The sequence below is a fragment of the Thyridium curvatum genome (assembly GCF_004353045.1).
Source record: "Thyridium curvatum strain D216 chromosome Unknown NODE_22_length_467593_cov_81.276643, whole genome shotgun sequence".
Taxonomy (NCBI): Eukaryota; Fungi; Ascomycota; class Sordariomycetes; order Thyridiales; family Thyridiaceae; genus Thyridium; species Thyridium curvatum.
In genome coordinates, this window is record NW_022156777.1 from 447408 (window position 1) to 460524 (window position 13117).

General features: G+C 52.0%; 5 protein-coding genes across 5 annotated transcripts; 4 read left to right on the forward strand and 1 right to left on the reverse strand.

Annotated features, from left to right (window-relative positions):
* Window positions 1–1185: 1185 nt before the first annotated feature.
* Window positions 1186–1470, forward strand: E0L32_004653 (uncharacterized protein; the record flags this gene model as incomplete). Its single annotated transcript, XM_031139087.1, has 1 exon — window positions 1186–1470. The coding sequence occupies one exon, from the start codon at window positions 1186–1188 to the stop codon at window positions 1468–1470; it is 285 nt and encodes a 94-aa protein (XP_030997087.1).
* Window positions 1471–2215: 745 nt separating this feature from the next.
* On the forward strand, window positions 2216–3003 carry E0L32_004654 (uncharacterized protein; the record flags this gene model as incomplete). The annotated part of the gene is made up of 4 exons (XM_031139088.1): window positions 2216–2350; window positions 2401–2443; window positions 2501–2903; window positions 2958–3003. The coding sequence occupies 4 exons, from the start codon at window positions 2216–2218 to the stop codon at window positions 3001–3003; spliced, it is 627 nt and encodes a 208-aa protein (XP_030997088.1).
* Window positions 3004–5280: 2277 nt separating this feature from the next.
* E0L32_004655 (uncharacterized protein) lies at window positions 5281–6883 on the reverse strand (the record flags this gene model as incomplete). Its single annotated transcript, XM_031139089.1, has 3 exons — window positions 5281–5622; window positions 5682–6623; window positions 6695–6883. The coding sequence occupies 3 exons, from the start codon at window positions 6881–6883 to the stop codon at window positions 5281–5283; spliced, it is 1473 nt and encodes a 490-aa protein (XP_030997089.1).
* Window positions 6884–8361: 1478 nt separating this feature from the next.
* E0L32_004656 (uncharacterized protein) lies at window positions 8362–10309 on the forward strand (the record flags this gene model as incomplete). The annotated part of the gene is made up of 5 exons (XM_031139090.1): window positions 8362–8633; window positions 8690–8935; window positions 8988–9131; window positions 9189–9386; window positions 9457–10309. The coding sequence occupies 5 exons, from the start codon at window positions 8362–8364 to the stop codon at window positions 10307–10309; spliced, it is 1713 nt and encodes a 570-aa protein (XP_030997090.1).
* A 616-nt stretch (window positions 10310–10925) lies between these two features.
* E0L32_004657 (uncharacterized protein) lies at window positions 10926–12643 on the forward strand (the record flags this gene model as incomplete). Its single annotated transcript, XM_031139092.1, has 3 exons — window positions 10926–11270; window positions 11337–11971; window positions 12031–12643. 3 exons carry the CDS (start codon window positions 10926–10928, stop codon window positions 12641–12643), a joined length of 1593 nt encoding a protein of 530 aa, XP_030997091.1.
* Between the last annotated feature and the right edge of the window lie 474 nt (window positions 12644–13117).

Here is a 13117-nt window from a genome sequence, read left to right on the forward strand (position 1 = left end):
AGATTGTTGGTCCCTTTGTCTCGCGCGGCTTGACGACCCAGCGCAACCCCACACATAACGTCTCCAAGAACACAACTGTTAGTAATCGTACAATGATACAAGTCTAACATATCGATGAAACACAAATCGGTTACCTTATGCACCACGTATGCTCTTGCCCTCCGGCCGGCTCACTCCTTACTAATATCCAGAGCCCTCTCACCTGCTGCAAACGTTTATGTTGTCTTGGAAGTGTGAAACAGTACTGTATATTGTAATTCAGGTTTACTAGTAATGAGCGTGTGAAGAAAAGATTTCAGACGAAAGGAAAGTGCGCGGATTGCGTCAATGTCTGCTACATAATCAAGCACATAAGATACCGCAGCTCAATCGCAAACACAATTGCTTGTTTGTGCCAATGAAGACGTTAACCAAGAAGGAATCCTACAAAATTTGTATGAATTATGTCAGTCAAGCATGCTAGACGGTTCCAACCTGCTGGTTGCACTTTGACTTACACGGCCGTAGATTCCTACCAGCCTCAGTCCATCACTTGCAAGCAGCACACTTGGTATGCGAGCAGCGAGTGCAATTGGTCTGGGTTGGAGCGTTTGTAGTTCTCTCCCCGTCGTTCTGCTCGCCTGACGGTTGTGTTAATAAGCGGGCTTAATGCAATTGCTTTCTGGCGTTTCCCCTACATGCGCAACAAATCCAGTCTCGCTTCACAGCGGTGTTTGCGTCAGGCATGGTGGTTGAGTGTTGCTGGCAACAAAGCGAAGGAGTTCAAGTCAGTGGTGATGAAATATAGTAGGAATAGGCTTATGTCCTTTCATGAGTGAGGAGAGAGAAGAGAGCAACAAGCAGCCCTTTAATACTCTACTTATGCCACAGACCATATACAGTAGCATACTTATCAGTGGCATAAGAAATCTTGCAATACTAGACACTGTGGACACTGATCACACTACACTGCTTGTCTTCTAGGTCCTAGAAGCACTGGACACAGTGGATGCTCTGACTATGGTGGACATCTTCGATGCTCTGGATGCTCTGGATGCTCTGGATGCTCTGGATGCTCTGGATGCTCTGGATGCACTGGCTGGATGCTCTGGATGCTCTAGATGCTCTGGATGCTCTGGATGCTCTAGATGCTCTGGATGCTCTGGATGCTCTGGATGCACTGGCTGGATGCTCTGGATGCTCTAGATGCTCTGGATGCACTGGATGCTCTGGATGCACTGGATGCACTGGATGCTCTGGATACTCTGGATGCTCTGGATGCTCTGGATGCTCTGGATGCTCTGGATGCTCTGGATGCACTGGATGCTCTGGATGCACTGGCTGGATGCTCTAAGTGCTTTAGATACTTTAGATGCTCTGGATGCTCTGGATGCTCTGGATGCTCTGGATGCTCTGGATGCTCTGGATGCTCTGGATGCTCTGGATGCTCTGGATGCTCTGGGAAGTACCGGCGAGTATAATATGTATTAGGAAGCTATCGATGAGATACTTATCATGAACTTCCACTATGAAGTTTTATATTGACATGGTTCTCCTCTTAATTACTCCCACCCCTAGTGCTGCATAATGTGCAACGTGTCCCCTCCGGAGTTGTACCGTTGGTACAATTACTGCAACCGGGCATCATGTTTATGGTCTTTGACACTGTTGTCAAGTCTGGAAAGATGTAGTCTTCGTCAGATGATGTTTTTCCAGCAGCGGGACAGTCAGATGCACGACAAGAAGACCTTACTTAGGAACGTTGCGATGGTAGGGATGCGGGGAAACTTTGTCTCGCTGTATCGTATCTCGTCGGCTAGCACTGCCACATTGATAATGGTAGTTGCCTCTGTTGCAATTTAGCCGGAGCTGGTGTTTCGCTCGATGTAGTTCTTAAGAATGATCATATCGCGCATAACAAGGTGACAAGGAGGAGAGAATGTTCCGTTCAAGAAAGTCGTCCGATGCTGACAGCCGAGTCGCTTAAAATGTGGAACGATGGCGACACGTGACGACTAGATGTTTACCATGTGGAGCTGCTCCAACATCACGACATCCTGTTGCACAACAACAACACCAACAATTGTACTTCGATGATGACACTGTCCATTCCCTGCAACGTTTGCGGCGAGGCGATTAGCTCGGACGGGGCTCTCCTGGATCATTTGTCGCGGCATCAGGTGAGAAAGCATATGAGTTCATTTAGAATCCTTCTCATCCCTACAGTCCCAGCTTTATGCAAATATCGACAATTGGATTCAACGGAAATCCCATGCAGCTGGAGGCAAGCACAACGCCTTACCAGATGTCCGATCGGACCACCCGCCTTAAGAAGCGACCCAAAGAAAGAATCAAAGAAGGCGAAGACGATGTGAGAGAGGGGTTGACAAATACAAATGTCCACATTCAAATTGCGAAAAGAGTTTCAAGAAGAAACCTGATCTCAGGTGCCACCGGTTCACTCGTATGGCTAACATCCACTCTGTATTGACAGAAGCAGTCACTCACATGTTTTGAACAGATTACCGCTGGAAGGAGCCATGTATTCAGTGCGACAAGGTGCTGCCTACAGCGGGTGCCTTCAGGTTACACACCTGTCTCGATGGACGACCTACAAAAGAGCAGATAGGCAACCGGGAAGAGCTTATTGAGGTCAAGCTTGGTATTCGCATAGAATATGCATCTATAAACACTGTCTCTTCCGAAGCTTTGACAGCCCAAGATGCAAATCAGTTCGGCACCCAGAACAACACCTCGATTCACACCGCGAACTGTGTCTCAAAGGACGTCCAATGCAGCCTGAGCAATGCGCCGAACGGCGATCCTACCGATATCCCGAGCGATGTCCCGAGCAATGTCCCGAGCGATGTCCCGAGCAATATTCTCGACTGCGTCCCGATGCGCGACCCGAGTGGCGTTCGTACGTACGACACGAACAGAGCCTCGTTGCAGACTGCGAACGACGATCCCTTATACAGGAACCCCATCCTAGTGCACAACATGAACAACGCAAACATCCAATAAGCTCTGGTGCATATCCCTAGAGATAGCATGAATGACCTCAGCATCAATTTTGCTAGCAATACCTCGAACAACACCCTCAATGATATTTCGAACGAATCACTACTGGATCTTTCGAGCGAAGCCCCCAGTGGCAATTCGAACCTCACATTATGGGAAATGCCTCTACAAGTGGACCCGATTGTTTCAGAGAACACTCATGACGGGGGGTCTGTGTTGTGGGATCATTTGGTTGACTATCAGAGGTCAAATTTAGCTTGGATGGATGTGCAAGGCACTGAATAGCATAGATCTCTGAGCTGTTGGCTTCATGAAGCCACCATCAATACCACTCTCTAATAACACCTTGGCCAGACATGACTTATATCGTGTCTTGGAATGCATCCTTCCCATCCATAAGCGCGTATCAGGCTTTATCAGCATCACTGGACCTTACTTGGCCGAAAAGCCTTCGCGCTTGCACTGTTGGCAATCCACCGATGGCAATGGATCGACCTGACGTTTGAACGGATAGGCTTGGATGGATGATCAGGCTGACCTGTATTAGAAACAATCGAATCAAACCATCAGGTGAAGAGATTGGAAAGAATGGGCTTACCATCCTCCTTCTCGCACATCAAGGGATATTCTGTCGTATGGTTCCAGAATATCATCCGGGATTTGATACATGCCAATATCCATGATTTTCCGTCTCTTTTGGTCGACTTGTAATTTATAGGACCCATCTCGCACCGTGAATAGTGATCTAGAACCTATCATGTAGAACACTAATCCAGAGTCCACCTCTGGTTTCCAGGCGTAATAACCTTCTGGAGTTGTGCCCCAAGGAATCGTGAGAAGTGGCTGATCGGCGTAGGGTTCAAATATTTTATGTAGTCGCTAACGAAGGGTTAGTACCCAAATGATATATTTTGTGCTACACTTCTACTTGCCGTGTCTTCCTCCAGAAGAGGTTTGAAATTGTCGATCTTGACGCTCCTCTGTTGGCTATCTTGAAACAAAGCATCAACATAGCCCCCGATCTTGCTGCTTGCCAGATAGAAGAACCCATGGGTTTCGAGGATGCATAGAGCCTCATCCGCAGATACTGATGGTGAGACTTGATCTGGTCCAAAAAGACCTTTGGAGACTGATGAAGCCATGACTTCCGAGATTCTGATTAGTATTGAGGAGCCAGGATCAAAGCGTTGGGGTGAAAAGCTTGCGTCATAGATGCCACACAGGCCAGACCCACATTGGGTTTGTCTAAGAGGTGGGGTGGGTAAGGTAGATAGGACTTTTGTTTTACCGGTCTGGGACATCTCGAATTTTAAGGCATTTATCAATACCTCAGGCATGAAATTATCACTTTTGAGCATGCATGGCGTGAGGGATTAGCCTATATTGATGGTCTGTTGGGAAAACGGTCTCAGTGGATAAAACGGGGAATCAGTAGTATTTGAAACAGAGAATGTAGTCATATGACTTTTAGTTTTTTCGGACCAGTGTGTAATCTTTCTCCTCTGAGTTGCATCCCGTTTTCTGGCAGGCAATGATACTATTTTCCGGCCTCACGAGCTTCCACAACCAGTTTCTTTCGCACCAAAGTCTTGGACTCATAGGAAAATTCGGGATCCCGTCCGCTCTCCCATAGACAAGCTGCCAACCGCCGGAGTAGTAGTTGGGTCGGTGACGACCAGCGAATGCCTGGTGTTGTACGTTTTTTTTCTTGTTTTTTTTTGCTCAACGTCCACTGTTTTCATCACGAGTCCCGTCAATCTACATGCTTGTACTTAGATTGCCCATTCAGTCCTGTGTCTTACGTGCTATGCTTCGCTCTAACCCCCTGAGCTACCGTCACACCATGAGGTCGGATTGATACTACTCCAGCGAGAGGTTTGACCAGTGTACGCACAGTCGTGCTTGAACGATCCCTTCATCCTGCTGTAGTGAATCAAGAACTCATGTTTCTGTTGCTCGTGGCCCTCCTAGATTCAAGGCTCCAGGTTACGTCTCTTAGGCCTCATGACGATCCGTGTAACTGTTACGACACTTGGGGGGATGGGTTGACACAAGCTAAGAGTGAACGGCCGCCGCCAGCGGAACGTGATCATCCGATGGTATCCTGCATTGCGCCACGGTGGCAAAGCCCGAAGGGTGGAAGGCCCGTGGAATGCTTGTTAAATATCATAGAAATGCTAGGTATCTAGTAGAGTAAATCACCGGAGCCCAGTAAGTCCCGGGCACTGGAGCACAAACTCTATAGCACCATCTCATCAGCATCCCAATGTGATTCCGAGCTTACAAGGTGTAAACAAAATCATCGTCAAAGTCGGTGACCTCCTTCTTTGCATTATCAGCACCGGTCAAGACGCAAGGGTCTCGAGCAGCCACCCTGGCCTTGCGTTTCTTGTTGACCCAGTGCAGGCATGCGGTCTGCGCCATGATGAGGATCATGGCCACCGCGGTAAAGCCAAGGACGACTTTGATGCCGTAGAGGTAGCGCGGTGCCGTCTTGGCGGTGAAGATCTGGCCAACAACAACGCCAGAGGTATTGCCGACGCTGAGGGCGAAACCAACAGCCGTGGAGCGCTTATAATGGCCGGCAAAGTTGCCATTGAGCCAGACAATGTTCATGCCGGTCTAGAAGATTATGTGAGCGCGAGTTTGGTTGTGAGTATGCTTAAGTAGTGTTGGCTCACCGTCGTATAGAGACCGACCCCAAGGATGAAAAGTGCCACGTAGCGGGCAGCGTTGTTGGCTGTGCCCAGCATGACGGCGTAGCCAATAACAAGAGCCAGGCAAGCAAGTAGGAGGAAGGGGCTGCGCATGCCGGCGCGGTCGGAGAAAAAGGCAATGAGATAGAACGAGATCGTAGTCCCCGCATACACCGGGACGGTGAGGAGCTGCGCGTGAACGCTGGTGTAGCCCATGCCCTTGATGATGGTAGGCATGAAGGTCGACAGACTGAACAGCGAGAGGTCGACGGCGAACTCGGTGACGGCATACGTGTACAGCTTGGGGTCTTTAAAGGCGCTCAGCACCTTGGACCAGCTGAACTCCTCCTCCACGGCCAGGTGCGGGTTGAGCTCGTGGCGTAGGCGCATGACGTTGCGCTCCTCCTCGTTGAGGAACCAGGCCGTGCGCGGGTCCTTGGGGAAGATGAAGAAGATGACCGGCACGAGGGACACGGTGATGATGCCCTCGATGATGAAGAGCCATGACCACGAGGCGAGGCCGGCGTGATGGACATTGGACACAGCCGAGGCCAGCAGGCCGCCAAACGCGCCCGCGATGGCGCTAAAGGAGTAGTAGACGGCAGAGCGCATCGACATCTCGGACCTGAGGTAGACCATGCCGATGTAGGCGTTGATGCAAGGGATGAGGCCGGCCTCAAACATGCCCAATAGGATCCGGCACGCGTAGAGCTGCTGTGCGTTTTGGACGAAGCCGGTGCCTAGGCAGACCACCCCCCAGCCAAACATGCACATGGACAGGAGGTTCTTGGCTCCCATCACCTTCATGAGGACGGTAAGGGGCGTCTCGAAGGCGACATAGGTGGCGTAGAAGACAGTGACCGCATTACCGAACTGGTTGCCCTTGAGGTTGAGGTCTTCTGGAAGCCCCATGATGTTGGTGGCGCCCTAGACAGAAGCGCGAATGTCAGCTCAACTGCTTGCTGCGTCCAACGTTTGCTTTTCCGACAGTGGTATACCAAATTGTTTCTATCCAGGTTTGCCAGAAGATACATAATGCCGAAGCAACCCAACACAGCCGTGTCAAGCTTTAGCAGAGTCCGCTTCTGGATCACTGGATCGATGTAGGTCTCAGTATGCTCCATGTCGAGGCTCCCGGGGGCTCGTGACTGGTCCACTTCGGCTGGAGTCTTCATCTTGGAGTTCATGTTGCCGGTTTCGCGTGCCAAGTAATATCTGCAAAGATGGTGTCGAAGTAATCTCAGTCGTTGGCTGATCAGTTTGCATTGCCAGGCAAGATGCGAGATGATGCTGGCGTATTAATGTTTCCCTGAAGCTGTGCAGAGTCAACTCAACTCGGCACATCTTATCCTCTCGAGTGATCACCACCCCAACCAAGGGGGGAGTGCGCCTGAAGGCCCGTCTGGGCAAATTAGACAAGTCCGTTCGCTCGCTCCAACTCGGTTGTAGTTAGCTCGACTTTCTTATCATCGCCCGTGTCTCTACGTTGATTGGTCCGTTATCCCCCGCAAGGTTGACCGTTAATCCATCGACACACACACCAGCAGGCGATAAGCACAGGCCTGGCTCGAGGCACCTCCAGTCTGGGGATTGCATGTACAAGCTCAGGATCCGGGCCATGCTGAAGACGGGTCTCTGGGGAAGCAATGAATTCGCTGTTGAGGCTGTGCTGGCCGAGATGTACCTAATGGGGGCAAGGCTGAGAAGTCGTGCCCACCCTAGATACATTCCCATCAACTACACACGGCGAAGCAATGGATCTCGATATTGGTCTTCAATGCCTCGATAATTACAAATGATATGGTCTGTACCGACTGCATATATGTTATAGTGGTTGTATCTCAGCTAGCAGGGGAAATTGAAGATTAACTCGCCGCCTGTGTGCTTGGAATGCATGTCGGTCAAGTACGCTCATAAGTCACGGGCGATCCGGTTCTCACTTTTGACATTCTACACCCCCAGGAAGTCACAGTCGGGCAAGCATCGGCCGTCATGACACGGCGGATGCCAATTGCTAAGAAGACAAGGACCCACACAGGCTGACAAGTCCAGCCAGTGCCCGGGAATAAACTGCTTGGCATTCATGTCATGACAGTCGTTAAATTATTTCTGTGAATCACCTTGGCCCATGTTGCTCCAGGGCGGGCATCGTTAGTGGCTTCCAAGTGAATCGAGCGTTGCCAAACTGGTCGCCGCGGTTGACTCGGACCAGCCAGTCCAGATCATCACCCGTCTTTGATTGAATGTGATGGTTGTGAATGCGTGCCTCCCGGATCATGTCATTGTCACGCGAAACTGGTCATTCCAGGTGCCAGGCCGGGCGATATCTAGCCCGGGTCGGCGAGCGACTTCCCGGGGGCGCAGGTCGCCAGTCACACTGCTTCGCCGTGGCCACGGGCCGGTCCTGAGCTCGGTCAACCACCACAGCCAGGCTTGATCTAGTCCATCGAGTCGCATCTCAAGCTCGCACGATTCTTTTCCTATTAAACCATGAACTTGTAAACCTCCCTGTCAACCAACATCGCCGATCAACACCGTCGTCGCATTTGAACTCCAGGAGCTTTACGCCCAGACATACATATCTCGTTGCACCTCCGAATCCAGCCAAGAGACGTCCGTCATACACGGGTCTCACTACCCGCTGTTGCGTCCCCCTACACACAATATGGCTGTCGGCATCGATACCGGCGAATATGATGTCGTCATCGTCGGTGGAGGGCCGGTCGGTCTGCTGATGGCCTACCAGCTGAAGCGCTTCGGCGTGTCGGTCTGCGTGTTTGAGCAGTACGACAAGAACACGCAGGACGCCTACGGCCGCGCCATTGCGCTCTTCCCCAGAACCACCGAGCAGCTTGACCAGCTCGACTTGATCGAGCCCATGCTGCAGCTCGGGTTCGCCTGCCGCACGAGTGTCACCTACAAGGATGGTGAGAGAATGTGGGCATTCTCGTCTATCCGCAGCTGTCGTCATCGCTGACCTTCGCTGCCTACAGCATCCCCGGCCGAGTCTGGACATTTATGGAGAACATCAAGGACACCGCCTACGACTTTACACTTGTCCTGCGCCAGATGTACACCGAAGAGATCCTCCGTGAGAAGCTCGAGTCCATTGGCGCGCCTTACTACCAATCCGTTCAGTGCATCGATTTCGAGATCGACCAGTCCGCGCCACTCAATTCCTTCGCAGTGACGTCGATTTTTACAGATCTGAAGACGCAGAAGCCATTCAAGCTGAAGAGGTATGGACACGGAGGACATGGCGGGGTGCTGCGGATACTAATAGTGCGTTAGCAAATACCTCATCGGCGCTGATGGCGGCCGCAGTTTTGTGCGCCGACATATCGGCATTCCCTTTGACGGTGACACCTCAGAAGACAAGTGGATACGGATTGACGGCATCGTCGAGACTGATATGCCTCTGAACCGCTCCTACGGGTACGTTGACTCACTCTGTCCCTTACCTAGCCCATGAAGCTGACGGGTCATGACCAGTGCCATTGAGAGCAAGACACACGGCAATGTCCTCTGGGCCCCCCTCGACCACGGCGCCACTCGCATCGGCTACGCCTACACCCCGGAGATCGCTGCCAAGTACCCCGACGGCGTGACCGAGGAAGTCGCCGTCAAAGAGGCCATCGAAAGCATGAAGCCCTTCCATGTTAAATTCAAGGAAGTCCACTGGTGGACACTGTGAGCGCACACACCCCTACCCTCCCCTATCCTCCCTCAGGCAGAGACGCTGACATCCGCGATCACCAAGATACACAATTGGCCAGCGCATCGCGCGCACCTTCTCCGCAAATGACCGCGTCTTCCTCTGCGGCGACGCCGCGCATACACATAGCAGCGGCGCGGCGCAGGGCCTCAACACGGGCATCCACGATGCCGTCAACCTGGGTTGGAAGCTCGCGCTGCAAATCCGTGGCGTGACGAGCCCAGAGGTCTTGCGGACGTACTCGGCCGAGCGGTTGACGGCCGTGCAGCGCCTCATCAACTATGACAAGGATATCTCGCTTCTCATGACGCACAAGTGGCCCTCGTGGTACAAGGGCGACCCGGACGCCGATCCCTACCTCGTCCTGGGGCAGATCTTTGAGGAAGCAGCGTCGTTCAATACGGGGCTGGGGATCACGTACCCAGCCAACGTGCTGAATCAGGAATCAAAGCTGGAGCTGGCAGTCGTACCGGGAAGCAGGCCGCCCGATGTGGAGCTGACGATGCCGGGCACGAATCAGCGCGTGCGGTTGCAGCGTGTGACACGCAATATGGCCAAGTTCTGGGTCCTGGTGTTTACCGGGAACGTCGACGTGACGCGGTCATCCGTCCAAAGGCTGGAGTCTCATCTCGCGTCAGCGCAGGGAGTCAAGGGGCACAAGGCCGTTGGCTGGATCACGGTCAGCCCCGTCGCCGGCTGCTCTCCCTACGAGGCATTGGGCACCAAGCCGATGGGGGACACGTACTTCGACACCAGCAGCTTGGCACACGAGAAGTTTGGTGTCAGCATGAGCGAGGGCGGAATGGCAGTCCTCCGGCCAGACGGGCTCCTTGGTTCAGCTGGCCCTATTGAAGCCCAGTGGTTGTTAGATTATCTGACCAAGGTTTTAGTGTTGTAGCTCATCAATGATAGTTGTGTCTAGGATACGTCTTTTGCGTTGCCTCACCATTAGAGCTACCCGTCTCAAGTTGTCCTATACAGTTCCCATAGGAACCCGGGTGTTGGACTCGGGAACTCTACCTGCACATAGTTCTCTCCGCCGTGATCACATGCATAATTATGTTCTTCGCTACGTCATCAGACCGCTGGGGTCCGGATCGCACCCGTTCGCTGACTGCCGTATCGAGAACTGCCCTTCCCCGCGATAGAGCTCCGGCGGTGAGCTCCCAAGGGTCCGCCGGTCCTATCCAAATGAGACAGCGGTGCTTGAAACCCGACCAGGGTGGTGGGATCGCCGTGGGTGGGGTTGCTTGTCAACGAATGTCGACCTAGTCGCCCGCCTGTCGGCCGTTAGCACGCCCGATGCCAAACCGGCCAGTCAGATAATACGATTGTATTGACCAGATGCATGAGACGCCCCACGCAAGCTCCGTGAAGTGCAGGCACGGGGTATAGCTCTGCGACCTTGAACAGTTTCTACATCTTTTATGAATTGGACCTGTCGTGTTTCCCAGTCCCTCCGTCTTGTTGGCTTACCATCCCCAAGGGAAACAATAACTTGCACAGTGACAAGCATGCCTCTCATTCCAGCGCGCAAAGCTGTTGCCTTCTCCATCAAGGCCGGCCAGGACCTGAAAATCATCAACACGCATGGAAAGCAGGTCCTCGACTTCTGGGCGTTCAACCCTAGCAATCCCTATGATTTCTCGTCGATGGTCCACACGAGGACTGTCAACCTCAGCGTTGCCCTCGCTAGGGGCGATAAGCTGTACAGCACGCGCAGAAAACCCATCTTGACTCTTGTTGAAGACACAACCCGTGGGACGCACGACATGATCTGGTCGGCATGCGATGCAGAGAGGTACTGCATGCAGGGCTTTGACGGCTACCACGACAACTGCACCGACAACATGCACAAGGTAGGTGATCATGTGTCCAAATAACATGAGTATTCGAGCAACCACGCTTTCTAACTCGGTAGACAGGCCCTTAAAGACAATTTCCCCAGTTTCCACATCGCAGACGACTGGGTCCCAGACCCGCTCAACATCTTCATGAACGTCGCCATCGACCACCATGGCGGCCTCGACATCAGGGTGCCCACCAGCGACAAGGGCCAGTATGTCGTATTCCGCGCTGAAAAGGACCTGATCGTCGTCATGAGCTCTTGCCCGCAGGACATGGCGCCTGTCAACGGCGGAATGCCCACAGATTGCGAGTACCAAATCCTCGATAGCGACTCGCCCGCCCCGACGGCATCCACGTTCGCGGCATCGGTTGTCCCTCCTAAGGCTCGCAATGTCAAGATCGCACTCTCTATCGACTTTGACGCAGTCTCACACTGGCTGGGCACGGGCTGCCACAAAGACAACAATATGGCGGACTATAGTTCTGGCATCTTCGCCGGCCAGGTCGGCGTCTACCGCCTGATCGACATGTTCAAGAAGAACCAGGTCGCCGACAAGGTGACATGGTTCATCCCCGGCCATACTGCCGAGACCTTCCCCGAGGCCGCCAGAGCTGTCGTCGCGTCCGGCGCCGAGATTGGGCTCCACGGCTATGCACACGAGGGCATCTACCAGATGAGCGAGGAGCAGGAACGAGATGTCCTGCTGAAGTGGTATGGTATCGCGGCTCCGTTTGCCTCGGATCTTGGTTAACTCATCTCCTACAATTCAGCATCGACGTCGCCACGAAGCTCGTCGGCAAAAAGCCCCGCGGCTACCGAGCGCCCATGTATACCATCCGCGAGACGACCGTCGAGCTCCTCCGTCAGCACGAGTTCCTCTACGACTCGTCCCTGATGCACCACGACTCGCAGCCCTACTTCACTCCGGCCGACCCGCCCATCAGAATGTGTGATTTTTCTCAGCCGGCCGAGTCGTGGCTCAAGCCCTCCCCAATCGCGTCGCAGGCATACCCAGCCGACGACAAACACCCGCTCGTCGAGCTGCCCTGCGGCTGGTACAACGAGGACATGATGCCTATGATGTACCTGCCCCACCTGTCCAATAGCATGGGCTACGTGTCGACGCGAGTGGTGGAACAAATGTGGAAAGACAAGTTCCTGTGGCTGTGGGAGACGAACACCAAGGAAGGGTGCGAGGCGGCCGATTTCATCTTCCCCCTACTGGTGCACCCTGATGTGAGTGGATTGGCGCACATCATCGGAATGATCGATCGATTCATCGGCTGGCTTAGGGGCTTTGGGAATGCGGTTCAGTTTTGCACCTGCGAGACAATTGCAGCTGAGTGGCTGGCTGTGCAAAGGAAGGCTGTGGGCAAGGGTTAAGTGAGTGGCACTGAGTGCTGAGCTGAGTGGAATACTTGCACTGGTCTTAGATTAAGAGTAGGTACCTGTTAAAAGGTGTCACTTTAATATAGGCCTGATTAGTATATATTTTTTTAGGTAGTGCTTTATATTTAATAAATATCTATCTATCTATTTTATCTATCTATCTATCTATTTTATTTATTTTTAATATATCTATTAGATATAAGCTAAGTTATACTATTAATATAATATAGTTAAAAGAGATATAATAAATATAATACCTATATTCTAAAGATATTATAACAGTTTTTAATAATAAGAATATAGTTATTATTATAGATTGATTAAGTATGGTTCTCTAGCTATAAAGGCTCTTAAGTTTAATAGTTATTTTTAATATAGATTTAAGATTTAGAATTAGTTCTAGACTTTTAAATCTCTTAACTATAGTTTAGCTAGATTTATAGCTAGCTAATAAGTTAACTTATCTAG